Consider the following 25,591-nt stretch of genomic DNA (forward strand, 5'->3'; position numbering starts at 1 on the left):
TCAATCTCCAAGTCAACGCCCTCCATTGGCCTGCCTCTCAGCCAATAGGAACCCGAGCTAGATCTTCCCAGCCTTTAGGAACTGCGGCTGTGGCTAACGAAGACGTCACCTACTCAGAATGAGGTGAAAGCTTTTCCTCCCTGGGAACCGCAGCCCCGCCCGAGCGCCGCGGAGGGGGCCTGCGTCATAAGAGTGCGCCCGCGGCGCGGCCCTCCGGTGCGTCATCAGGCTGCGCTGAGAGCGCCTTCCCCTGCTCGGTGGAGGGGACGATGGCGCGCTGCGCCGGGCTGGCCGCGCCTGCTCTGCTCCGGAGGCTGTGCTCCGGAGCTCGGAGGGTCCCCGCAGGTAAAGAGGGCGGAGCGGAGTCTCCGAGGGCACAGCCCTGTGGAAGTGTGTGCTGCTGTATTAGCCCTGTTTTACAGAGGAGGAAACTGAGGCTGAGAGTGACTTTATCCAAGGTCAGTCCGCCAGCCTTGGCGAAAGCGTCCGACCTTCCTGACTCCAGGCCCGGTGACTGACCACGTGTGTGTATGTGCACGTCCATCCACATACACGTTATACACACGTGTATGTATGTGTGTGTATGTATATATACACACATATAGATATAGATACAGATATAGATCGCATATAAGACTGAAGGGAAGGAGGGGGGTGGGGGCTGGAGGTGGGATTTCCTGGGGTACAGGACCCTCCTCGCTCCAAGGTACAGCGTTGTGGAGACTCTAGAGCGCTGACAAGTTTAATTTACTGCGGGATTATGCCGGCGCTGAACTCAGGGCTTCTTGGTTCTGTCCACCAGACATGGAGATTCACGAAGGAAAAAAAGGCTTACAGGTATTAGAGGAGCAGATTGTCTCCCGATGGGTGCCTGGGTGCTTTGGATGTAGAACACCAGAATGCCCCCTCTCCGTCAGAAACAAGGCTTTGCCGAGAATGTGTATACCCTGTCCTGTAGTAGACACTTTAAGGGGCACCAGAGAAGTCTAAAAAGCATTATGCATGCCCATGAGAACTTTACAACCGTTTATCAGCTTAAGAAAGGTTAGATTATGATCCAAAACACAGGCTGAATCCACATGTATAATAGACACAGTAGGTAATTTTGGTTCTGTAAACAGTAAGTTCCAATTATATGCAGGTATTCCGTTTGGTATAGCATACAAACTTTAAACCTGTGCCATGTTGGTAAGATGTAATTTTGTGACAAGATAATTGGCTCAAAGGTAGGAGAATCCAGGGTATGTATGTTGTTAATGTTCAGTTGTCTGATTCTTTTTGACCTCATTTACGGAATTTTTGGGCAGAGATAATGTAAAGGCTTGCCATTTCTTTTTCTGCCTCATTTTACACATGAGGAGACCAAGGCAAACAAGGTTAAGTGGCTTGTCCAGGGTCTCACAGCTAGTAAGCATTGATTTCAGTAAAGTGAGTCTTCCTGACTCCAGGTCACTTCACTTCTCCCTCACTTAGATTCAGGTGCATGTCATGGCATCACCTTCCTGATGTCGTGAGAACGAAGAACCAACAGCCACCTTTGTGAGTAGAAAAGGAGCTGCCCCCTGAGGACCAGACTGGAACTGGCCAGTTGGGCAACACAGCTTTCCTTCTTTATTCCTTTTTTTCCTTTTCCTTTCTTTCTCTTTTCTTCCCCTCTGTCTCGCTGCCCAAGGGTGTGTTTATAGGGAACCTCTGCATGTACAAATAAATAAATGTATATATTACACACACACACACATTCCCTGTGTGCATACCTTACACTTTATATATGTACACATACATGCACATATATTTTGTATATTGTTTAGCCCTTTCCGTCAAGTCAGCTCTTTGTGACCCCATTTCGGGTGCTCTTGGCAGAGATACTGGAGTAGTTTGTCGTTTCCTTCTCCAACTCATTTTACTGATGAGAAACTGAGGCCAACAGGGTTAAGTGACTTGCCCAGGGTCACACAGCTGAGATGTGTCTGAGGCCAGATTTGAATTTAGTAAGATGAATCTTCCTGATTCTAAGCCTAGCCTTCTATTCACTTTGTTACCTAGCTACCCATTTGGTATATATGTGTATGTATGCACATATATTTTGTGTGTAGACACACATATACACATGCATACATATGTGTGCATACACACAAAAATATATATACACATATGTAAGGTGTATAGGTATGCATATAGTAGTTCAGCTTAGATGTAGTCTAGAAAGTAGTATGAGATAAAGTCAGAAAGGTAGAGTGATATCAGGTTGTGGAGAAACTTGAATGCTGGGATTAGGAATTTAAACTTTATTTAGGAGGCAGGAAAGCTATTAAGGTTTCTCAGTAGATAAGTGAAATCATAAGTACTTGTTGATTTGAAGGATTAGATCTAGACTTGGGGAAGAAGAATGTGGTTGTAGAGTGAGGTTGATTGGAAGGGACCAAAAGTAGAAAGGATGAAACTTGTTTGGAAGCAATAGCCCTTGCAGGTTGTATTGAGAATGCTTAAGAGGGAACAGTAGAGAGACATGGGTAGATTTGAGAGAAAATCAGTAGAAAATTAAGTACAAATAACAGTAAAGTGAAGATTTAACTCTTATTTAATCTTTACAATTAGATTAGGAAAAGTCAGAATCACGTTTATTATAATTTTACATTCTCACAAAGCACAACTTTTTTTTATAGGTTATGCAGATGCCAGCATCAGGTTTTGCAGTACAGGAAAGATATATGAAAATATCAACCGTGCCGTTGTAGATCGTATCATCCGGGTGGATCATGCAGGGGAATATGGAGCAAACCGTATATATGCTGGACAAATGGCTGTACTAGGTAGAACAAATGTCGGACCAGTTATTCAGGTCTGTATGTAAGAATCTTTGCTTCTTATACTTTGTTTCTCTGAAGTACTTATTTGATTATAAGTAAATATATCACAATTGTATTTTGTAGGCAATCCTAGTTCCTAATTTTTTACATTCCTCCTATTAATTAGTATTTGAGGAAAAGAATAAGCCAGTTTATAAGTGGGAGGGGAGAACTAAAAAGGTGGAAGCTTTCAACATTTTTCCTTTTAGTTCAAATATATTGACTTGTGTACTTTACATTTGATTTTATAGTGATGTTCACTAGTCACCAATGAGAGGAGTCCAAGCTGAAAACAAAAACTGCCAAGCAATTAGCCTTGCCTTAATTGAGATTTTTGTGAGAAGTATGGGATACTTTATTTATTATGTTCTAGCATGACCTTTCATATTTTAAAATAAGCAAAATAGATCTCATTTCTTTGTATTCCCATAAGTACAGCTCTTTTACTTTTATCTAAACACTGGTATTTCCAGAAAAGCTGTAAGATACAGTAAACTAATTTGGAAACGAACTAAATTTGTACTTGACATTAAGAGTCTCTCTCTACTGAGTCTTTTTTTTTTTTTTTGAAGTGATGTTTTCTCTTTTTAAAAGTGAATGATTTAGGTTGAATTGGAGAAAAGTGAAATGTAAAGCATACATAAAGACAGATAGGAGAGAGAAGTCTTTTCCTCACATTTCTACCTCTATTTCCCTTTCATTATATAGACTGAGAAGATGAAGTTTCCATAGCACACAGTATAATCCTTGTTATGGAGAGGCTGAATTCTCTATTAATTTATTTCTCCTGCAGAAAATGTGGGATCAAGAAAAAGCCCATTTGAAAAAGTTTAATGAGTTGATGGTTACATTTAGAGTCCGACCAACTATTCTGATGCCCTTTTGGAATGTAATGGGATTTGTATTGGGTGAGTATCCATTTAAGTGAATTTATTTTACCTGAAAGAGGCTAAGAATAGAATATGACTTATAATGTGGACAATTTCAGGTGCTGGAACTGCCTTACTTGGGAAGGAAGGAGCAATGGCTTGCACTGTGGCTATAGAAGAGTCAATAGCACACCATTATAATAACCAGATTAGGACATTAATGGAAGAGGATCCAGAAAAGTATGAAGAACTCCTTCAGGTGCTTAGTTTTGTTTTGGAATTTGACTGATTTAGAAAAAGTTTTATGTAAAAATTGGTATTAATTAAAACTAAATTTGAAGGGATCTTAGAAATCATTGGATTTTTATTTTATGGGAAACTGAGGTCCCACTGCTAGTTAGTGGAAGAGCTGGGACAAGACTTTAGTCCAGAGTGCTTTCTGCTACATCACTGTTGGCAGATTCTGAACAAGTGCCTTTAGCATAAACAGAGGTCAAATAAAAGAATGAAGAGAATCTTTTCGTCAATTTCCAAACAAAATATATAGAATCATTTTTCATTATGATCAACATTGAACATATCTTTAGCATCTATGTGGTATTTTTAAAAATGTTTCTATTTTCATATCTTTATTTCTGTGTGTTTTTAGAGATACTCCTTGAAGCGGATTTAGCTTCAAGGTCAAAAGTGGCAAAGTCTTTATAAAAGAGGTAGCTAAGAAGTGGAATGTCACATTTTTAAGCCTTTTTCTGCCTTATTTGTGGGTCTAACTTAGAAAAAATAATTGTGAGTAAATTTGTATCATATACGGTCAGTCTTTGGCCTTTGCTTAATCTAATATACAAAGTATCAATAAAAATAAGGACATTCAGTAACCACAATTTATCCTCGAATATAAGAAGTCCCAAGAGAATTACAAAGAAATGTAGACTGAAGGGGTTAGCACTATCACGTAAGACAATGTTTGTAGAATGCTTTGTAAACCAAAAAGCACTATATAAAAATGAGATATTGTAATGATTTTCACATTTGCATAGTGCTTTGTAGTTTACAAAACAGTTTCCTTACAACAACTCTCATGAGGTTGTTAAGTAGTAATATTCCCCGTTTTCTACATCAGGACACAATCTCATACAGGTTAAGTGTTTGTCCCAAAGTCATGCCAGCAGTCTCAGGAGCAGAGTTAGGATCTAAACCTAAGTCTTCTGAATTGAAATCTAGTGTTCTTTCTAAGAGTTCAGATTATCTGAAGGCATGATTTATATTTTCTGGTCCATAAAATGCTATTGCTGTCTTGCTATTATTTTTTTTTAATCAGATAATTAAAAAATTTCGAGATGAAGAACTAGAACATCATGACACGGGACTTGACCATGACGCAGAATTGGTAGGTCCTTGTCATTTACATTTGCTGTTGATACTTTGGTCACTGTTATTTGGAAAGTAAAATGGTTGCCAGAGAAAATGGACTTAAGGAGAATTATAATACAGTCCTCATGTAAATTATTTAGTTAGGAGCCCTGTTTGTTGTTTTCTCAATGTAATTCTTCCCAGTTGCCTTTCTTCCCCCAACTATGAAGAATGAGTAGCTCTTGTTACTGTTAAGAGTTCTTGTGGAATTAAAGTGAATTGTTTCTCACTTGTTAATTTATTCTGTATCTTTGACTATGAAACTTCTGCAACTGTGCATTGCATGATTAATAAAATCAATCTTGTATTTCTTCCTAGGCACCAGCATACACCATCTTGAAAGGTGCTATTCAGGTTGGATGCAGAGCTGCAATATTTTTATCGGAAAGACTTTAAAACAATTCTTTGTGAAATTATGTAAGAGATGAGAGTAACTGAAGGAGCTGTATTTGCACATGTGAACTTTATAATTATTGTGAATTTTGTTAATAAATTGAATAATTCTCCTCTAAAAAATCTTTGATTTTTCCGTATACTGCCTTCATGTTACAGGGTGGCATTCAGATGTATGTACTGACATTACACAACAAAGTTATACCTCCTTTGGTCTCATCTTTAATCATTAAATTTGGATGATCACAAAACTAACAGAAAGATTTGAAAAAACAGAATCAGAATTCCTTGACATTATAAATTATAGTCATTTAAAAACAGCATGTTTTAAGATTGACATGTCAAGAGTTTTTTCTTAAGTATTAAATTCTCTGTCAAGTAAATTAGAATGCTTACTTCATGAAGAATTCAGAGCTTCTTTAACTAATGTGGGTTTTCATTTTTTGTAAAACTGTCTTTTGGAAATTGACCCAACATGACTAAAATGATCATATTTGTATCTTTTATGACTTAAGATTCTTAGGATTCAGACAGATTAAGTGGTAATAAAATGCTTGAGGACAAGTACTGTGTTTTAGAGTACTAGCCTTCCACAATGACATAGCACAGCACATTCCACATAGACATATGATACATACTAATTATATTGATTAAAAAGGATACAAACAATTCTAATTAAACATTCAAGTGGTAACCATAGCAGTTGTTTTGGTTTGTTAAAAAGTGTACTCCCCACATATCTGTGCTTAAATACCGTACAAGTGTCTAGGTGAAGTAGAGTTTCTGAATATTTTTGCTAAATTGGAATGAAAAAAAAGAGTAAAATTTTGTACTCCAAATCCCTCTTATTCTAAATGCAATGTTGGAAGGGACCATTTACTCTAATGCTGCTTCTGTCATGAATCCTGTAGTCTAGAACACCCCTGAAAAGCAACTGTTTAGCCTCCTAAAATATGTGCCATTAGTTGTTGGGGATTTTGTAGTGGTGTTTGGAATTTAGGAAGGGTTAGGCCTCTGAGGTATCATCCAGCTCTGTATTTTACAACTCTAAGGCAGCATATTACATCTGCTTTTGTGCTTCCAGATAGAGAGCACTAAGGATTTATTAATTTATTTTTTTGGTAGGAGTGTGGGGAAAGGAGTATAGAGGGGAGGATAGTTAGAAAGTCTAGGAAACCCCTCCACCTTTTGTCTTGGCTAACAATGGAGACAGTTCAAATGAATCATCATCTAAGTACAGGACTTTAAATTTCATATTGTACAGAAAAATTTATTCTTATACATGTTGGGTAGAGAAACTCCTGCTTTAGTAGATTGACCTTTAAACTACCATAGTGATAATAAAATATTTGGCCTTCTGGGAAAATAATGTAATTCTTTAAAATTTCTCTTAATAAGGTAAGTTTGAATAATGTGTTTTGGTGGTTATGCTTATATGAAGGCACTTTGCATTGTGACTGAAATTTTTTTTTCATTTTAAACTTATTTTTAATTTTCAACATTCACTTCCACAAGATTTTGAGTTCCAAATTTTCTCCCCATCTCTCCACCCCAAAACAGCGTGCATTCTGATTACCACTTCCCCCAATCTGCCCTCCCTTCTGTCACACCTCTCCCTTCTGTTATCCCCATCCCCTCTATTTTCTTGTAGGGTAAGATAGATTTCTATACCCCCTTGCCTGCATATTTTATTTCCCAGTTGCATGTAAAAACAATTTTTAACATTTGTGTTTAAAACTCTGAGTCCCAACTTCTCTCCTGCCCTCCCCATCCATCCCCACTGACAACGCAAGGAATTCAGTATAGGTTATACATGTGTAGTTATGCAAAATGCTCCCGTAACAGTCATATTGTGAAAGACTAACTATATTTCCATCTATCCTATCCTGCCTCTCATTTATTCTATTCTCTCTTTTTACCCTATCCCTCCTGAAAAGTGTTTACTTCTAATTATCCCCTCCTCCCATTTGCCCTCCCTTCTCTTGTTCCCCCCCCACCCCCTGCTTATTCCTTTCCCCCCTACTTTCTTGTATTATAAGATAGATTTTCATAGCAAATTGAAATTTCAGTGTGCATGTTATTCCCTTCTTAAGCCAAATCCAATAAGAGTAAGGTTAACTTTTCCCCTCACCTCCCCCCTCCTTCCCTCCATTAAAAAAGCTTTTTCTTTCCTCCTTTATGTGAGAGATAATTTGCCCCATTCTATTTCTCCCTTTATCCTCCCGATATATTCCTCTCTCACTTCTGAATTTTATTTTTTGTTTTTCCCTCCTTGAATCAAATCAAATGAGTGTAAATCTCAAACAGTGCTCATCTTCCTCCCCTTTCCCTCTACTGTAATATGTTTTTGTGCCTCTTTCTGTGATATAATTTACCTTTTTCGGCCTCCTCCTTTTCACATCCCTTATTACAATCCCTTCTAACCCTTAAATTTCATTCTGTTATCATCACATCAGTTAATTTATACCCACTCCCTCTGTCTATGTATATCCCTTTTAAATATAAATATACAATTCTCAGGATTAACAGGTGTCATCTTCCCTTATAGGGATGTAAACAGTTTGCTCATATTGAATAACACGATTCCTACCCCCCCCCCCCCATTTACCTTTTTATACCTTTCTTGAGACTTATATTTGAAGATCAAATTTTCTATTGATCTCTGCCCTGTCTATCAGGAAGGTCTGGAAATCCCTTATTTTATTGAATGTCCATCTCCTTTCATGAAGTATGTTCAAATTTGCTGGGTAATTGATCCTTGATTGTACTCCAAGTTCCTTTGCCTTATGGAATATCATTTTCCAATCCTGCTGATCTTTTAATGTAGAAGCTTCAAGGTCCTGTGTGATCCTGACTCTAGTTTCTCAGTGTTTAAATTGTTTCTTTCTGGCTGCCTGCAGTATTTTCTCCTTTATAGTTCTGGAATTTTGCAACAATATTCCTTGGCATTTTCAGTTTGGGATCTCTTTCAGGAGGTAATCGGTGGATTCTTTCGATGACTGTTTTTTCCTTTGTATCTAGGACCTCAGGGTAATTTTCCTTGATAATTTCTTGGAAGATATTGTCCAGGCTCTTTTTTTGAATCATAGCTTTCTGGTAGACTCTGAATTCTTAGATTTTTCTCTCCTGGATCTATTTTCCAGATCAGTTCTTTTACCAATGAGATATTTTACATTTTCTTCTCTTTGTTCATTCTTTAGATTCTATTTGACTGATTCTTAATGTCTCATAGAATCATTAGCTTCTACTTGCCCAATTCTAACTTTTAATAGATTGTTTTCTTCAGTTAACTTTTGTATCTCCTTTTCCATTTGTCCAGTTATTCCTTTTAAAGAGTTATTTTCTTTAGCTGGGTTTTGTACTTCCTTTTCCATTTGTCCATTTTTCCCAGTTAGGTTTTGTGCTTCCTTTTCCATTTGCCAATTTTCCTTTTTAAGGAGATGTTCTCTTCAGTGAATCCCTTTTTCATATTTTTAAAATCATTGGCCAATTTTTCTTCTACCTCCCTAATTTGGCTTTTAAAATCCTTCTTGAAGTCTTCCAAGAATGTTCTTTGGGCTTAAGACCAGTTGATATTCCCTCTGAGGTTTCAGATGGAACTACAGTTTCAATGCTGACCTCTTCTGTATTTGTCTCCATAGTAAGATTCTGTGGTCTTTTCTGGTTTGCTTCTTGCTCATGGTGATTACCTTTTTCCTGGCTTTTAAAGTGGATCTCTGCTTCTGGGGCACAGGGAGCTCTGTCCCACAGTTCTTGTGCTGAGTTTGTGTGTTGTGGCCTCTGGTTCTTTCAGCTAGAAGCTAGAGTGCTGCAGTTTACCTGGTGCTGAGCTGATTGGTATGCCAAGGCAGAGACCAGGTGAAATCTTTCTGAGTTGCCCTGGAGTTACCCTGGTGCTCACTGTGTGAGGTGTGGGGGAGGGATGGTCTGGCCACAGGAAGTCTCCTCTCCTGAGCTAGAGCACAGGCAGGTTCAGTGGTTGGTGAACCCTGTGTGTGCTAGTGTCTTCCCAATTCCCTTGGCTGTGATAAGGCATGCCTGGTGTCCTGGTGTTGGTGCTTATGGGCTCCACCTCCCCTGGGGCTCAGGATTTCCTCCTGCTTCACTGAGGTGGGACTGTCTGGGATAGTTTCTATCCTGCACTGGTCCCCTTCAACCACAGCAAGAGGGTCTGTCCTTAATGACTTTCCTCACCTCTTGAGCTAAAAGACTATTTACCCCTTTGACTGATCCCACTATTCCAGGATTTTTTTCTGGGGAAATATTCTCTGGGTTTTTCAAGGTCAACAAACGAAGGGGGAGAGCACTTACAGATCACTTTGCCATCTTGGCTCCTGCGAGATGAAGGAGGTGATTTAACAGACATTTAATCTGTGGGCTGAGAGTCTCCAGAGTGACTGTCACTGGGGGGCCTACACTTCTCTGTCACTCAGTTCCACTGGACTCCATTCCTGGGCTGATATGTTTGAGAATCTGCACTGCTGCATGTGCTTCAGTCTGCCCCAGTGGTTCCTGCTCAACTCCACTGTGATGTCTGCTAGTGTAACCTGTGTGCTCTGCATTCCCCAGCCCCATGTAACAGATCTTTCTACCTTCCAGGCTATCTTGGGTTGGAAATCTGCCACACTGTCTTCTAGTGGATTCAGCCACTCTGAAATTTGTTCAGATTCTCTTTTTAGAGGTATCTGAAGGATTTTGTGGTAGTACTTAGGTGAGTACATTCATACTCCACCATCTTGGCTCTGCCCCTTGAATTTTGTTTTTTATATATCATCCCTTCCTATTCAACTCACTCTATGCCCTCTGTCTATATGTATACAATCCCTACAACTACCCTAATACTGAGAAAAGTCTCAACAGTTATAAATATTGTCTTTCCATGTAGGAATATAAATAGTTCAACTTTTAATAAATCCCTTATGATTTCTCTTTCCTATTTACCTTTTCATTCTTCTCTTGATTCTTGTGTTTGAAAGTCAGATTTTTTATTCAGCTCTGGTCTTTTCATCAAGAATACTTGAAAGTCCTCTATTTCATTAAATGACCATTTTTTCCCCTGAAGTATTATACTCAGTTTTGCTGAGTAGATGATTCTTGATTTTAATCCTAGCTCCTTTGACTTCTGGAATATCTTATTCCAAGCTCTGCAGTTCCTTAATGTAGAAGCTACTAGATCTTGTGTTATCCTGATTGTATTTCCACAGTACTCGAATTGTTTCTTTCTAGCTGTTTGTAATATTTTCTCCTTGATCTGGAAACTCTGGAATTTGGCTATAATATTCCTAGGAGTTTTCCTTTGGGGATCTTTAAGGAGGTGATCCATGGGTTCTTTCAATATCTATTTTACCCTCTAGTTCTAGAATATCGGGGTAGTTTTCCTTAATAATTTCTTGAAAGATGATGTCTAGTCTCTTTGATCATGGCTTTCAGGTAGTCCAATTATTTTTAAATTGTCCCTCCTAGATCTATTTTCCAGGTTAGTTGTTTTTCTAATGAGATATTTCTCATTGTCTTCTATTTTTTCATTGTTTTGTTTTTGTTTTATAATTTCTTGATTTTTCATAAAGTCATTAGCTTCCGTCTGCTCCATTGTAATCTTCAAGAAATTATTTTCTTCAGTGAGCTTTTGGGCCTCCTTTTCCATCCGGCCCGTTCTGTTTTTTAGGGCACTCTTCTTCTCATTGACTTTTTGGATCTCTTTTGTCATTTGGGTTAGTCTGTTTTTTAAAGTGTTATTTTCTTCAGCACTTGTTGGGTCTCTGTTAGCAAGCAGTTAATTCGTTTTTCATGATTTTCTTGCATCACTCTCATTTCTCTTCCCAATTTTTGTTCTACTTCTCTTATTTGATTTTCAGAATCCTTTTTGAGCTCTTCCATAGCCTGAGACCAATTCATATTTTTCTTGGAGGCTTTGGATGTAAGAGCTTTGACTTTGTTGTCTCCTGCTGGTTGTATATTTTGATCTTTCTTGTCACCAAAGTAAGATTCTACAGTCTGATTCTTTTTCCAGTTTTTGCTCATTTTCCCAGTCATTTGCTTGACTTTTGAGCTCTTTGTTAAGGTAGTTCTCTGCTTCCCGTGGGTGAGGGGGAGTGTAACATCAGCCGTTCAGTCCCCCCACAATCTGTAGGCCTAGAGCTCCAGAAACAGTCATTGCCTCTGCCCCTGATGCTGCTGCCACCTCAGGTTTCTCCACCCTATCCACTGCCTTGGGGCTGGGGCTAGACCTCTCTCCTCTCTCACACAGGTCCCACAGGTTTTTTTCCACTGACCTTCCAATTTGTCCTTGATATTTTGGGTTCATGAAGTCTGGAAACTGCCACAGGTGCCAGAGATTCAGTCCCCCCAAAGCCTGCTCAGGTCCTGTCTGTGCCAGCGTGGCCCATGTTGGACTGTGTTCTGCTCCCAACATGGTACAATAGATGCTTCCCTCTGATCTTTCACGCTGTATTGGGTTGGAGATTTGCTTCACTCTGTCATTCTGTGTGGGTTCTGCAGCTCCAGAATTTGTTTAGAGTAATTTTTTACAGGTATTTTACTGGGTTTGTGGGGAGAGCTCTAGCAAGTCTGTGCTGTTACTCTGCCATCTTGCCTCCATCCCTGACTCTGAAATTTATATGAGAAATCTATATTTGCTGCTATTTGTGAGCATATCCTTCATGGTCAGTGAATATGATGTAGGCTACTTTTTTATTTATTTTAACTTTTTTTGATAGCTTCCAAAACAATACCAGGGAAATGGCTTTTTCTAAATCCTTCTTTGATTCTTCTTAATGTCATTACATCTTGTCTTTGTATGTTAACATGACTATCTTGTCTTTTTCTTGCCTTACCTTTCTGATCTTTCAGGGAAAAAATGCTTATAAAACTGGATACCAGCCACATATGATGATAAATAGTAAAATGGGTGTGTTTGAAAAGATGTATGTATGAACTACAATTCTTTTCACAATGGGTTAGATCATCCCTCTGCTTAGTGTGTTGGTATATTGACTCACATTCATATCTTACTTTGAGGTTTACTACTAGAGAGCCATCTACAATAGAACAATGTGTAAAATAGAGATCTTTCAAAGTGGTGTTAGATCCCTGAAGACATCTTGCCTCTGGGCATGGCTAAAGATTTTTTAAGAGAAGGATCAGTTTGATTTCCTTCTTTTCTTTTTCCCTAAGGATTTCTTTGCCTCCTAGGACTTATACCCTACCTCTGTTGTGTCCTAAGATGGCAGCCTGGTCATGCTGTGACTAAACAAGGCACGTTTTTCTTTTTATTTATTTCTTTTTATTTATTTCACTTTTAACATTTATTTTCACAGAATTTTTGGGCTCCAAATTTTCTCCCCCCTTGTCCCTCCCCCCACCCCAAAACACCGAGCATTCTAATTGCCCCCATCTCCACTCTGCTCTCTTCTCCATCATTCCTCTCTGCCCTTGTCTCCATCCTCTTCTCTGTCCTGTTGGGCCAAATAACTTTCTATACCCCTTTACCTGTATTTCTTATTTCCTAGCGGCAAGAACAGTACTTGACAGTTATTCCTAAAATTTTGAGTTGCAACTTCTTTTCCTCCCTCCCTTCCCTCCCCCTCCCTTTGGAAGGCAAACAATTCAATATTGGCCAAATCTGTGTAGTTTTGCAAATGAAATATAGTTAGTCTTATATAACACGACTATTATGGAAGTCATTTGCAAAACTACACGTTTTTCATAAGTAATAATGTAGGGTTACACTTGCCAAGTGTAAGAAAGCCTGTACTCTGTCCACCAGAGGGTGCTGCTGTCCCAGAATTAATGTGCTTTCAGTTACTTCAGAAACATTGCAAATCTGATATCTAACACTGCTATTGATTTCTGAAAGCTGATAGTGATAATTCTGTGAAAGCTTCTTGCTTTGTTCACTACCTCTCCTTTGGCCTAATTTCACTCGCTGGTTGTCTAGTGTTGACAACATGATTGCTTGGGCTTCACTGCGACTGCTGAGCAGGAACTCTAGGTGTTCATTTCAAGATACGGTATCCATGCTTATATTTCTTTAAATGTTCTTATCAGGGCGCTTATACTTTTCTGTCCAAAAAAGAAAGGGGTGGCAAAATGAGTGGGAATGACAGGCAAGGCATTATTCAGCCATTCAGGGATGCTTAGTGGGAATGCCAACGTCTGGATGCATAGTTTTGCTTCAAATAATGAACCCAATTATTTTACAAATTTTCAAATCACTACATTTCAAATTATATCTGATTTTTAGTGTGTGAACATAGCTCATAAAAGGTAAAAAGTGAGGAGAACAAAAGTAATGGAGTTCTGCTTTCTGATTGATTCTTTGATCATCAGGAAAGGACAACTTGCTGTTTGCCCCCAAGGGATACCATACAAAACCCTGCCACATATATTAACCTATTAGTGGATTTCTACTTAAATTACTAAGGTAACAATTGCCTTTTAATTGTAATTAATTTCTCTTTAAACTTAGTTACAAGGACATTTTAGATATAGAATGTAGAGTTTCTTAATGTTTGACTAGATCAAAGCTACATAAGCATAAAATATGTTTTTTTAGAATTTAATTTTCAGGCTTTGCTCTGTCCAGTGTTACACTGTATGCCTTTTTCTCTGTTGTTTTCTTTGCTTTAATTTGGATGTGATTTCACTCCCTATTTTCTCCAAGCAATTCTTTGCCCTGACAGCTAGAGATACAGCCTTAAGTTTCCTTCATCAGTTCAACAAATAAACTAGGTCTACGTGTTATAATTTCCATACCTTATTTTCCAGCACATTTATTGAAATAATGAATAACTAATATTGTCACCTGTTGTATTTATTGCCTGATACTTTGTGTGTATTTAGACATGAACACTGTTGGGTCCAAGATAATCATTACCAGTTAAATATTATTTGAGTACTCTGTAAGTATGTGGCATTATATCATGCTTTGAAAAATTTCAAAACATGAAGACTTTTCCTTGTCTCAAGATTAATTTGGATTGAGACCAGTGAAAATCTACACGTATTCAAATGTGTAGAGTGATACAAAAAGACAATTTTGATTTTTTTTTACCATATTGATAGTGCATTTTTTGCTTTCATGCAAGACATGCATATAGTAAAACATCCTGGTAATTCCATTTGCTTGTCTGCCACTTCATGTAACACAGACAATAATAACAGAAGCCAATAGCACTTGTAGGTTTGCAAAGCACTGTACGTATATTACCTCATTTAGTGGGTACTATTATTATCTTCACTTTACAGATGGGTAAACTGAGGTTGACAGGTTACGTGACTTGCCCTGAGTCACAAAACTAGGAAGTGTTTGAGGCAAGATTTGAATTCAGCTTTTCCTGATACTAAATTAAATACTGTGTACCTGGTACCACCTAATTGCCTAAAATAGCACATACTTGTCATTGAAGCCTGTGCTGCCAGGAAGTCCTAGAAAAATCACTGTGTAGACAGACATTTAGTCATGCAAAGTTGGGGAATTGGTGAGATTCTTGCTTTGCTCACTACCTCTCCTTCCGTTGAATTTCACGTACTAGTTTTCTGGTACTGACAATATGAGTGCTTGGGCTCCATTGTGACAGTGGAGTGTGAACTCTAGGCTTCTTCATTTCAAGTATAATATTTCCGATCCTAAGACTGTAGGTTCTTACATTCATTTCAGTGTTCTCATAAGGATGGTTATACTTTTTTGTCCAAAAAGAAGGAAAGTGTCAAAACTTCTCAGGAAGCAGTGAGGTCTCCATATTTGAATATAGGATCTTTTCCCTCAGAGACCTTATAGTCTGAAAAGGGAGAAAAGTCTTGTTTTGGGATGAATAGTTTTAGAGAGGTGAATTCTTGGCTCAACCAGTTTCAACTCGGCCTTTATATCAGCAAAGCAAGCCTTTTACTACTCCCTAATTGGCTCTTTACCTTCCTCTCCATAGAAATAGTCCCAAACCTTCACTTCTCAAATCTTCCACACTGAACCCCCTATAAACCATCTCAGCTGAGAACTTTCGTCAAACTTTACTGAGAAAATAGAGGCCATTTATCATAAGCTTCATCCTCTCCCTTTCTTTGTATTTTAAAACCTATCGCCATCATCCCTTGTCCCTTCTCCTTTATTCCTGTCTTTGATAATGAGATGATCCTTTTAACCTAGGCTAACTCCTCTGTATTTGATCCCACCCCTTCCAGTCTCTCTTCTTATAGGGTTTTTTTTTGTGACACTTAGTTAAGGAGATTAACTCGAAGGCCTCTCTTAATTACTAGCTCTCCTTGGTTCTCCTCCTACTTGTCTAACTACTGCTTTTCTCTCTCCTTTGCTAAATCATCAGTCATATCCTGTCTGCCAACTGTGGGTGTACTCGAAGGCTCTGTTGATGCCTCTTCTCTTTATAACATTATCTGTTCCATGGATTTATCCCTGTACAAATGACTTTCAGATCTACATATTTGGCTCCAATCTCTTTCCTGAAATCCAATCCCACATTGTCAACATTTCACACTTAATGTATCCAAAACAGATGTTTTCTTTTTCCTACCAAGCCCATTTCTCTTCCAAATTTTCTTATTTCTGTTGAGAAAACAGTTTTCTGGTGTTTTCCAGTCTCCCAGGTTAGAAACGTTAGCGTTATCCCTCACTCCTCAACCTTATCTCCAAAGCATCTTGAGACTTCATCACCTCACTTAAAGCCTGACCTTAATTCAGGACCTCATCATCTTTCACCTGGACTATTGCAATAGACTTCCAGTTGGTCTCTCTGCTCCAAGTTTCTACCCACTCCAAACTGTTCTCTACACAATTGCCAAAGTGATTTTCCTTAAATGCAGCTCTAAAATTCTTTTAAAATATTATGAACTTAAAAAACATTAATAAACACAAATGTTTCCATATACACATAACAGAAAAAGAGAATAGTATGTAAAACTATGATAAACTGTTGATAAACTATGAAACTTTCATAAACTATTTTTGAAATGTATAATAAATTCAGCATAAAAGTGCCAAATTGCCCTACTCATCTAGGCTGCCTTCTGAACTTCCTTCTGCCTAATTTTATTTTTAAAAAATTTATATTTATGTCTTCTTTACACCACCAAAATTTCTCCCAGAATCTTTTCCCTTACCCTTCCCAGAAAGTCATCTTGTCTAAGAGATACTATTTTTCAAAGACAAAAAAAAGAAGAGAAAAAGCTGCAAAACTGATCAATATATCAAAAAAGTCTGAAAATATTAGTGACGTGTAGCACATATGTGTTCTCACACCCCTGCAAAGGGGTGGAATGGGGATGTCTTCTTATATCTCTTCTTTGGGATTATACTGGTTCTTTATAATTTTGCAACATCTTATTGTGTGTGTGTGAAATTTGTTATTTGTATGTTGCGGTCATTGCAAATATTATTTTCTTGATTCTGATGACTTCAATCTGCATCAGTTTTCATGTATATCATTCCATGCTTCTCTGTATTCATCATGTTCATTATTTATTACAGCACCGTTATATTCTATTACATTCATGTACCACACCTAATTGATAAGCACTTGTTTCTAATTCTTTGCTATAACAAAGAAGTACTGCTATAAATATTTTGGCGTGTATGTGGGGTTTTCTTATTGGCCTCCTTCTAATCATAAGCTCCCCAGCAAATATAAGTCTTCTCTTGGTAAGTGTAGGCAAGCAAAAAAAAAAAATCTGCATATTGGCTGTGTCTGAAAACATGTCTTTTTCTGCCCCTTTAGTCCATCACTTCTTTGTCAATACATTGATTAAAGTTCTTAAGTCTTTCAAGTAGTTTATAATGTAGTTATTGTATATATTTTCTCTTTGTTCTACTTTATTGATTTTTGAATCAGTTCACACAAGTCTTCTCATATTTCTCCAAATCTATTCCTTGTCATTTCTTATAATATAATAATATTCTGTTAGATCAGTGCCATAATTTATCTATTTTCTAATTGATAGGTACTTTCTTTGTTTCCAGTTCTATAATTGGAAAGTTGTAACTATAACAAAAATTATTTTTATATCTTTGCCTCTTTCCCATAATCTTTGATCTCTTTGGAGTATTAGCCTAACAGTGGTATGGCTAAGTATACCCAGCTTAGTAACTTAGTAACTTTGGGGATAAAATTCTGAATTGCTTTCTAGAATAGTGCATTATTAGTACACAGCCCTGTGCCAAATGGCATTTTCCATTTTTGTCATCCTTGTCATTCTGGTGGGTATGAGGTAGAACTGCAGAGTTGTTTTGATTTGAATTTATCTTCTTAGTTATTATTTGGAGGTTTTTAAAATACGGTAGTTGATAGCTTATCTTTTTTTTTCTTTTTAAGAATTATTTGTTCATATCCTTTGACCATTTCTTCATTGGAGAGTGGCTCTTGTTTTTCTATTTGTAGCAATTCCTCTATATTTTGGATATCAGACCTTTTTTAGAGAAATTTTCAGGAAAGACTTCTTCCCAGCTAGCTTTTCTCCTTTGCTTTTTGTGCAAAAACTTTTCAAAGTTATGTAATCTAATTTTTCCATTTTATTTCCTGTGTTTCTATCTCTTCTTTGTTCAAACACTCTTCCTCCCTCCATATGATACAATCCTTTAGAGCTAGGCATGTATTCATATGATGCTTATTGCAGCATATATTGTAAGATGTCTGTCTAAACCTAATTTCTATCACATTGTTCTCCAATTTCCTCAGCCCTCTTTGCTGAGTAATATCTTATTCCAATGCCCAGCCTACCTTTCCAGCCTTATATTATATATACGTTACTTTCCTGCACTTTTGTTGCTATTTGGCAAACTGGCTTTCCTGATGTTCTTCACCCATGACCTTCCATTTTCCATCTTCTTGCTTCTTTACTAGCTGTTCCCCATGTCTAGAATACACTTCCCCCTTACCTATATCATTTAGCATCCTTTATTTCCTTCGAAACTCATCTCAAACACCGCTTTTTTTTACACATTACACAAATTTTATGCAGAACCTTTCTTGGTCTCTCCAACTGCTAGTGCCTTCCTACCTAAACTACCTTGTATTATTTTTAAAAGTTCCGTATATGCATGCATTTATTTGTTGTTACTTCTGTTACTTCTATTTTTACTTTGGTCATTGTAATCTCCTCTCCCCCACTTCCCAGGTTAGCAGTGTCTGGTACATAGTAGTTCTTAAAAAATGTTTGTTTGCCTGCTTCTTTGATAGTGCCTGGCCACTGGGCATGGGCTACATAAACTCTACCAGGATGAGGGTGAGGGGGTCATTTCCTTCTGCCTTTAAAAGCTACTCAATATTAAATATGTTAGTATGGAAATATTAGTATGGAAATAAAGCTGCCCTTGGTTCTGCTTGGAAGATGGCACCAGCAAGGATACACATTCGATAGCCTACTGGCTATCAGTAAGGGTGAGACATGACTGCCTTTAGCTCCTTGATTTGTACCAATTTAGGTTCCTGAGAGTATGTTTCCTGGGCATCCCAGATGGCATTATATCGTTGAACAGAAATAATGTAGATCTGTTTGCCCATATCTTTTATTTTATAATTGCTTCTGAAGTCTGTGTTGGACTTTCTGGTTTAACTAGTGGAAAGAGGAGTTTAGCAACCTTTCATTCCCCATTTCTGAATCTTCAGTTTATAGTTTTTTTGCATTTATGTGGATCTTACTTGTGAGATGGTCCCTTGACATATGGCCTAGGCCTTTATGGCCTTGGCAAAATATGTGTATGTGTGCGTGTGTGTTTGTATATACATGTGTATATGTATGTATATATATATATTTACATTCATATACACATATATCAATTTATACAAAGGGTCCTTTTAGGAATGTGTGAGAAATTTTGTGGAACAAGTGAAAGCTTTACATATATTTTTCGTATTTTTTAAAATTCAATTTTATCTTTAGTTCAGAATTTTCTGTCTCCTTCCCTTCTTTCACCCATTAAGAAGTCAAGAAAGACAAAATCCATTACATATGTCTAGTCATACAGAACAAATGACCACATTTGCTATGTCCAAAAAGAAAGAAAGAAAAAGACAAAAATAAAAAAGCTTCAACTGTACTAGAGTCCATCAACTCTTTCCCTAGCTGTTTCAACGTGAGTCTTTTTCAACTTATGGCTAGTCATTATGTTGATCAGTCACTAAGTCTTTCAAAGTTGAATATCTTTGCAATATTGTTATTATTGTTTTACATTGTTATTTTACTTACATGTATTTCTTTTACTTGGCAAAGGGGGAGAATTTCTTTCCCAAATAAGAGTTTTGTCTTCATGGTTTGTATCATATCTAGGTAAACTTTTTTTTAAAAAAAGAAAAAACCTTATTGTTTTGATATTTTTTGTTTTTATGTCTTTTTCTTTTTGAATATTTTTCTCTTCTCTGTCCTCTCCAGCAAGTTATCCTCATAATAAAAGAAAGAAAAAAGTAATTCTGCAAAGCCAAGCAACATGTTCACGTGGCTGACAGCATAAGCAATATTTTACACCCATAATTCCCCGTCTTTACAAACAGGGAGAGAGTTGTGCTTTCTCAGTTCTTCAGGGCCAGTTTAATTACATAGCTCTGTTTTATCTTTCCTTTCCATTTGCATTGTTGCAGTCTTCACAGACATTGTTTTCCTGGTCTTGCTTACTTCAATTTGTATCAGTTCATGTAAGTCTTTTAAAAAAATATGAACAATATTTTTAAATAAATATTACCTTTACCAACTACTCCTAATCTCCAAGCTATATAAAATTAAAAGCTTTTAAAATACTGATTGTTTCAAAAGTCTTAGGCATTTTTAAACTATTAAGATTTAAAACTGAACTGAGATTTTGGGGACATCCTCCACAATAACCTAGTACAAGAAATCAAATCATGTGGAAACCAGAGGAATTACATACAGGTCATCTCTACCTTCGTGTCTGCTATTGAAATTGTCCCAAAGATGCTTTCAGTGAGCCTGTGGAAAATGATCTTATATCCCCAAACTTGTGTTCAGTTACAGAAAACAATTATTCTGTTCACTTCTGAAGGAGTCTACAGAACATTGATTATAAAAGAACGATAGTAAGATATCAACTTGTCCCAGGACCATCTCTATCTGAACTTCATACAAGTTTTTCCAAGCTTCTCTGAATTCATTATATTGATTATTTTTCATTTGTGTACAACTCTTTGTGACCCCATTTGGGGTTTTCTTGGCAAAGATATTGGAATGGTTTGCCATTTCCTTCACCAGCTCATTTTACAGATGAGAAACTGAGGCAAACAAGGCTAAGTGATTAGCCCAGGGTCACATAGCTAATAAGTGTCTGAAGCAGGATTTGAACTCAGGAAGATGACTTCCAGCCCAGGTCTCCCATTGCATCCTGGGTCATCTCCAGTCATCCTGATGAATATCTGGTCACTGGATTCAGATGGCTCAGGAGGAGAAGTGAGGCTGGTGACCTGCACAGCCCTCCCTTACTCAAAACGAAGTCAAGTGCAACATGTAATCATTTTTCTGATGCCATGGTCTTCTTTGGCAACGAAGGATGAACACAACATGGATGTTTTTTAATACAGCATAAATTCCATTTCATTTATGTATCACAGTTTTGTTTGGCCATTTCCCAATTGATTGTCATCTCTTTTATTTCTAGTTCTTTGTAATATAACTAAAAATATTTTGAATTTTATACATGGACTTCTTTGTCTCTGACTTTCTTGTAGTATATGCCCAGCAGTTGGAGCCCAAGGTCAAAGGGTATGGACATTGTAGTCCTCTTTTTTCCCCTAAAATTCCAAATGATTTTCCAGAACAGATGCCAAATTCACAGGTCCATCGACAGTATATTAGTGTGTCTTTCCTACTGCAGCTTCTCCACCATGGAGTATTTTTATCTTTCCCAGCAAGGCTTTATTAAATTTTAAATCTGAGTGGAGTATATTATATATGTATTTTTATAGGAATAATAAAGGGAGTTTCTTAAATAAAGTGAATTATTTCAGACTTGTATGACTTGGGTCTGGTGTAACAACCATCCTAATATAATATAAAAGGAAAAATGAATGACATGATGCCTGTGGCTAAATTTGTAATACACATAATGTTATAGAAGTTCAGATGAGATCTAGAGTGGGAAAGAAAAGCTTTCATAGGGAAGACAGAACTTGAGCCGAGTCTTGAAGGATGATTAGGATTTGAATAAGTAATGAGGTACTTTTTACACAAATACAGACCAAAAAGATCGGAGTAATATTAATTGCTCATGGGTGGGTTGAGTCAGTATGAAGAAAATGACAGTTCTATCCAAGTTAATCTATTTTATTCAGTGCCATACCAATCAGACTACCAAAAAATTATTTTTGTAGAGCTAGAAAAAAAATAGTAACAAATTTTATCTGGAATTATAAAAGATTAAGAATATCAAGAGAATTAATTTTAAAAAGTGAAAAAAGGTGACCTACTAGTACCAAATCTGAAACTATACTACAAAGCAGTAATCATCAAAGTAATCTGGTATTGGAGTTGAGGTAGAATTTTCACAGGAGGTTGTGCAGTAGGCAAAAGCGACAACAGCTACAACGAAAGTCATTAAGTGAGAGAGAGGGTCATAGACAGTGATTCTTTTCTGATTGAGTCTTTCTCAAAGGTTCCTTCACTAGGGGAAAAAAAAGAAATAGTTCAATATACCCTGCCATCTCTTCAAGTTATTATCTCATGTGTTGCCTCCATTTTCAGTCAAACACCTAGAAAATGAAGCATTGCCTCCAGTTCCTGTACTGTTGCTCATCAGTACATTGTGAACTGAATTCTTGCCTCATTACTCAACTGAAACTGTTTTCTCTCAAACTGATGAATATCTGGTCACTGGATAGATGGCTCTGGAGGAAAAGTGAGGCTGGTGACCTGCACAGCCCTCCCTCACTCAAAACAAAGTCAAGTGCAAGTCATGTCATCATGTGTCTGATGGCATGGTCTTCTTCAGCAATGAAGGACAAATACAACTTGAATGATGACAGTTATGAAATATGTTCCTCTCTTCCCATCCCTCCTAGTCTTTGCCCTTTTTAACTTAGCTGGTTTATTTGACATTATTGAAGATCTTCTCCTCATGGAGATTTTTACCTCTGATTTTTTAAGATGCTACTATTTGCTGTTTGCCTTTCTATTTGTTTGACTTTTCCTTATACTCTTTTGCTGACACATAATTCATTTTACATCATCTTGCCGTGAGTATACCCCACAAACTTTTTTCTCTGACCTCTTCTCCTTCCCTGTGCTCTCTAGGTGACCCATGCAGCTACCATGGATTTAATTATTATGTCTATACAGATGACTCAGAGATCTACAAAACCATCCCATGTCTTTTTTCTGAGTTCCAATCACACTTCACCAAGCAGCTAATCAATATTTTAGACAGATGTTCCAAAAATAAATTATCTTTCTCAAAAACCCACCTTTCTTCCAAAATTTCTCATAATTGACAAAAGCTCTACTACTTTTTCAGTCTCATAGGTCTATAATTTTGCCATTGTCTTTGACTTCTCACTCTCCTATAACCACATATTCAGTTGCCAAATTTTGCCCTTTCAACTTGCACTATATGCCCTCCACCTAACTTCTCTCTACTCATGCAACTATTACCGTAGTTCAGGTCCTTATCATCTCTCATATAAATTGCAGTAGTCTCCTAAACAGTCTGTCTGTCTCATGTCTCCTCACTGTCATTGAAATTCTATATAGCTGCTAAGGAAATTTCCTTAAACGCAGACCTGATGATGTCACTCCTCTGGCTCTTTAAGCTCCAGTGAGTCCTTCTTGCCTCTAGCATAAATACATGAATTTATTTTTAAGGTCCTTCAGAACCTAGCCTAAAGATCTCATTTCTTAAATATATAGGGAATTGATACAAATAAGTCATTCTTCAATTGATAAATAGTTAAAAGATATGAACAGGCAATTTTCAGAAGAATAAATTAAAACTATTAACAGTGACATGAAAAAGTGCTCTAAATCAGTATTGTCTAGAAAAATGCAAATTAAAAAACATTCACACCTATCAGATTGGCTAATGTGACAGAAAAGGAAAATAACAAATGCTGGAGGGGATGTAGAAAAATAGGGAAATTAATGCACTGGTCAAGTTGTGAACTGGTCCAACCATTCTCAAGAACAATTTGGAACTATACAAAAAGGGCTTTCAAACTGTGCATACCCAGAAATACCACGACTAGGTCTATATTCTAAAGAAATTTTAAAAAAAGGAAAAGGACTTATATGTGCAAAAAATATTTATGGCAGCTCTTTTTGTTGTGGTAAAGAATTTGAACCTGAGGGGATGTTTATCAACTGGGGAATGGCTGAATGAATTGTGGTCTATGATTGTGAGAGAATACTATTGTGCTGTAAGAAATGATTAAAGGAATATCTTCAGGAAAACTTGGTGAGATTTATACAAGCTGATGCAAAGTGAATTTGACAGAACTAGGAGAAAACTGTATACAGTAACAGCAATATCTTAACCATGATGAACTATGAAAAGACTAAGCTATTCTGATCAAGACAATGACTGAAAGCATCCATGATAAAAAAAATGTTATCCCACCTCTAGAGAGAGAACTGATGAATTCTGATTACAGATTTCACATTTTTTTTTCACTTAATTTTTCTTGCTTTCCCTCCCCATGTGGTTAATGTGAAAACATTTTGCATGATTTTATATATATAATGGGTATCATATGTCTTCTCAATGGGTGGGGAAGGGAGTGGCAGGAGGGAGGAAATTTGGAAGTGAAAATGTAAAAAAAGCCATGAAGAAAAAAGGTGATTCTAGGTAGGGGGAATAATGTACAATGTTGGAGGAAGATATGAAAAGGCTGTGCTCTCAGGATAATAAATAAACAAGCCTACCTAGAGCAATGTCTTCCCATTGGGAAGAATAGGGAAATATAATAAAAATGATAGGTAGGACCATATTGCATGGACCTTGAAAGTTAGGCTAAAATCTACACTTTTTCCTGTAGATAGTGGGAAGCGCCTGCTTTTTAAGCAGGAGCAGGATATAATAACATTAATATTTTAGGGTTTTCGATGTGATATATGGTATGAATCTTAGATAAGGTGTTTAGTTTGGAGATTGCTGTAGTAGTTTAGCTGTAAGATGATTAGGGCATGAAGGGGTCTGGTGACAAAGGGGAAAAAGGGGATAGAATGTATGGAAGAAGCTATGTGAAGGAAAACATTATGAAGGTCAGAAAACAAAAGAGATGGATGAGTCAAAGATGATTCAGGTTTGAACTTGAGTGATTGGGGATGGTGGAGAATAGGATAAAAATAGGCAAGGAGGAGCCAGATTTTGAGGAAGACTGATGAGTTGTTTTACACAAGTTGAATATGAATTGAAGTCAGTACATTCAGATGAAAGTATCCAGTAAACAGTGCACCACGTGGTTAAAAGGCAAGAAAAGAAAAAAGAGCAAAAAAATGACAGTATCGAAGGACAAAGAAGTTGAGAGAGCAGCATTAAATGCTATAGAAAATTTTGTGAAAGCAGAGAGGGAGGTAGGAGAGAGGAAAAAAGAGAAAAGGAGGACAAGGAGGGAGAGAAGAGGGAGAGAGAAACAGAGAGAGACAGGGAAAGAGATAGATATTGAATTTTAAAGTAGAAAGAAGCCCCAGAAGTTATCTAATTTTACCCCATTATTTTACATAAAAATAAAGCTCAAAAATGTCAAATGACCATAGTCACACTTTATTTTCAAATTTATTAATTTATAACATTCGCTTCCATAAGATTTTGAGTTTTTATGAATTTTCTCCCCATCTCTCCCCACCCCTACCCCAAGACTGCATGTAATTTTATATTGTTGTTGTGTGTGTTTGTCCTTTGTTGCTGAAGAAGACTGTGCTATCAGAGAAATGATGACATGACTTGCACTTGACTTTGTTTTAAGTGAGGGAGGGCTGTGCAGGTCACCAGCCTCACTTCTCCTCCTGAGCCATCTGAATCCAGTGACCAGACATTCATCAGGATAACTGGAGATGACCCAGCATGTGTAATTTGATATAGGCTCTACATATACATTTATATTAAATCTATTTTCACATTAGTCATGTTGTAAG

At 37.1% G+C, this 25,591-nt stretch overlaps 1 protein-coding gene across 1 annotated transcript; it reads left to right on the forward strand.

The window, feature by feature from the left end:
• The first annotated feature begins 54 nt into the window (after window positions 1–54).
• COQ7 (coenzyme Q7, hydroxylase) lies at window positions 55–5,641 on the forward strand. The gene is made up of 6 exons (XM_072598016.1): window positions 55–345; window positions 2,664–2,839; window positions 3,640–3,754; window positions 3,835–3,974; window positions 5,034–5,102; window positions 5,444–5,641. The coding sequence occupies exons 1-6, from the start codon at window positions 270–272 to the stop codon at window positions 5,519–5,521; spliced, it is 654 nt and encodes a 217-aa protein (XP_072454117.1). The 5' UTR covers window positions 55–269; the 3' UTR covers window positions 5,522–5,641.
• The last annotated feature ends 19,950 nt before the right edge of the window (window positions 5,642–25,591 follow it).

Source organism: Notamacropus eugenii, chromosome 3 (assembly GCF_028372415.1).
Source record: "Notamacropus eugenii isolate mMacEug1 chromosome 3, mMacEug1.pri_v2, whole genome shotgun sequence".
Taxonomy (NCBI): Eukaryota; Metazoa; Chordata; class Mammalia; order Diprotodontia; family Macropodidae; genus Notamacropus; species Notamacropus eugenii.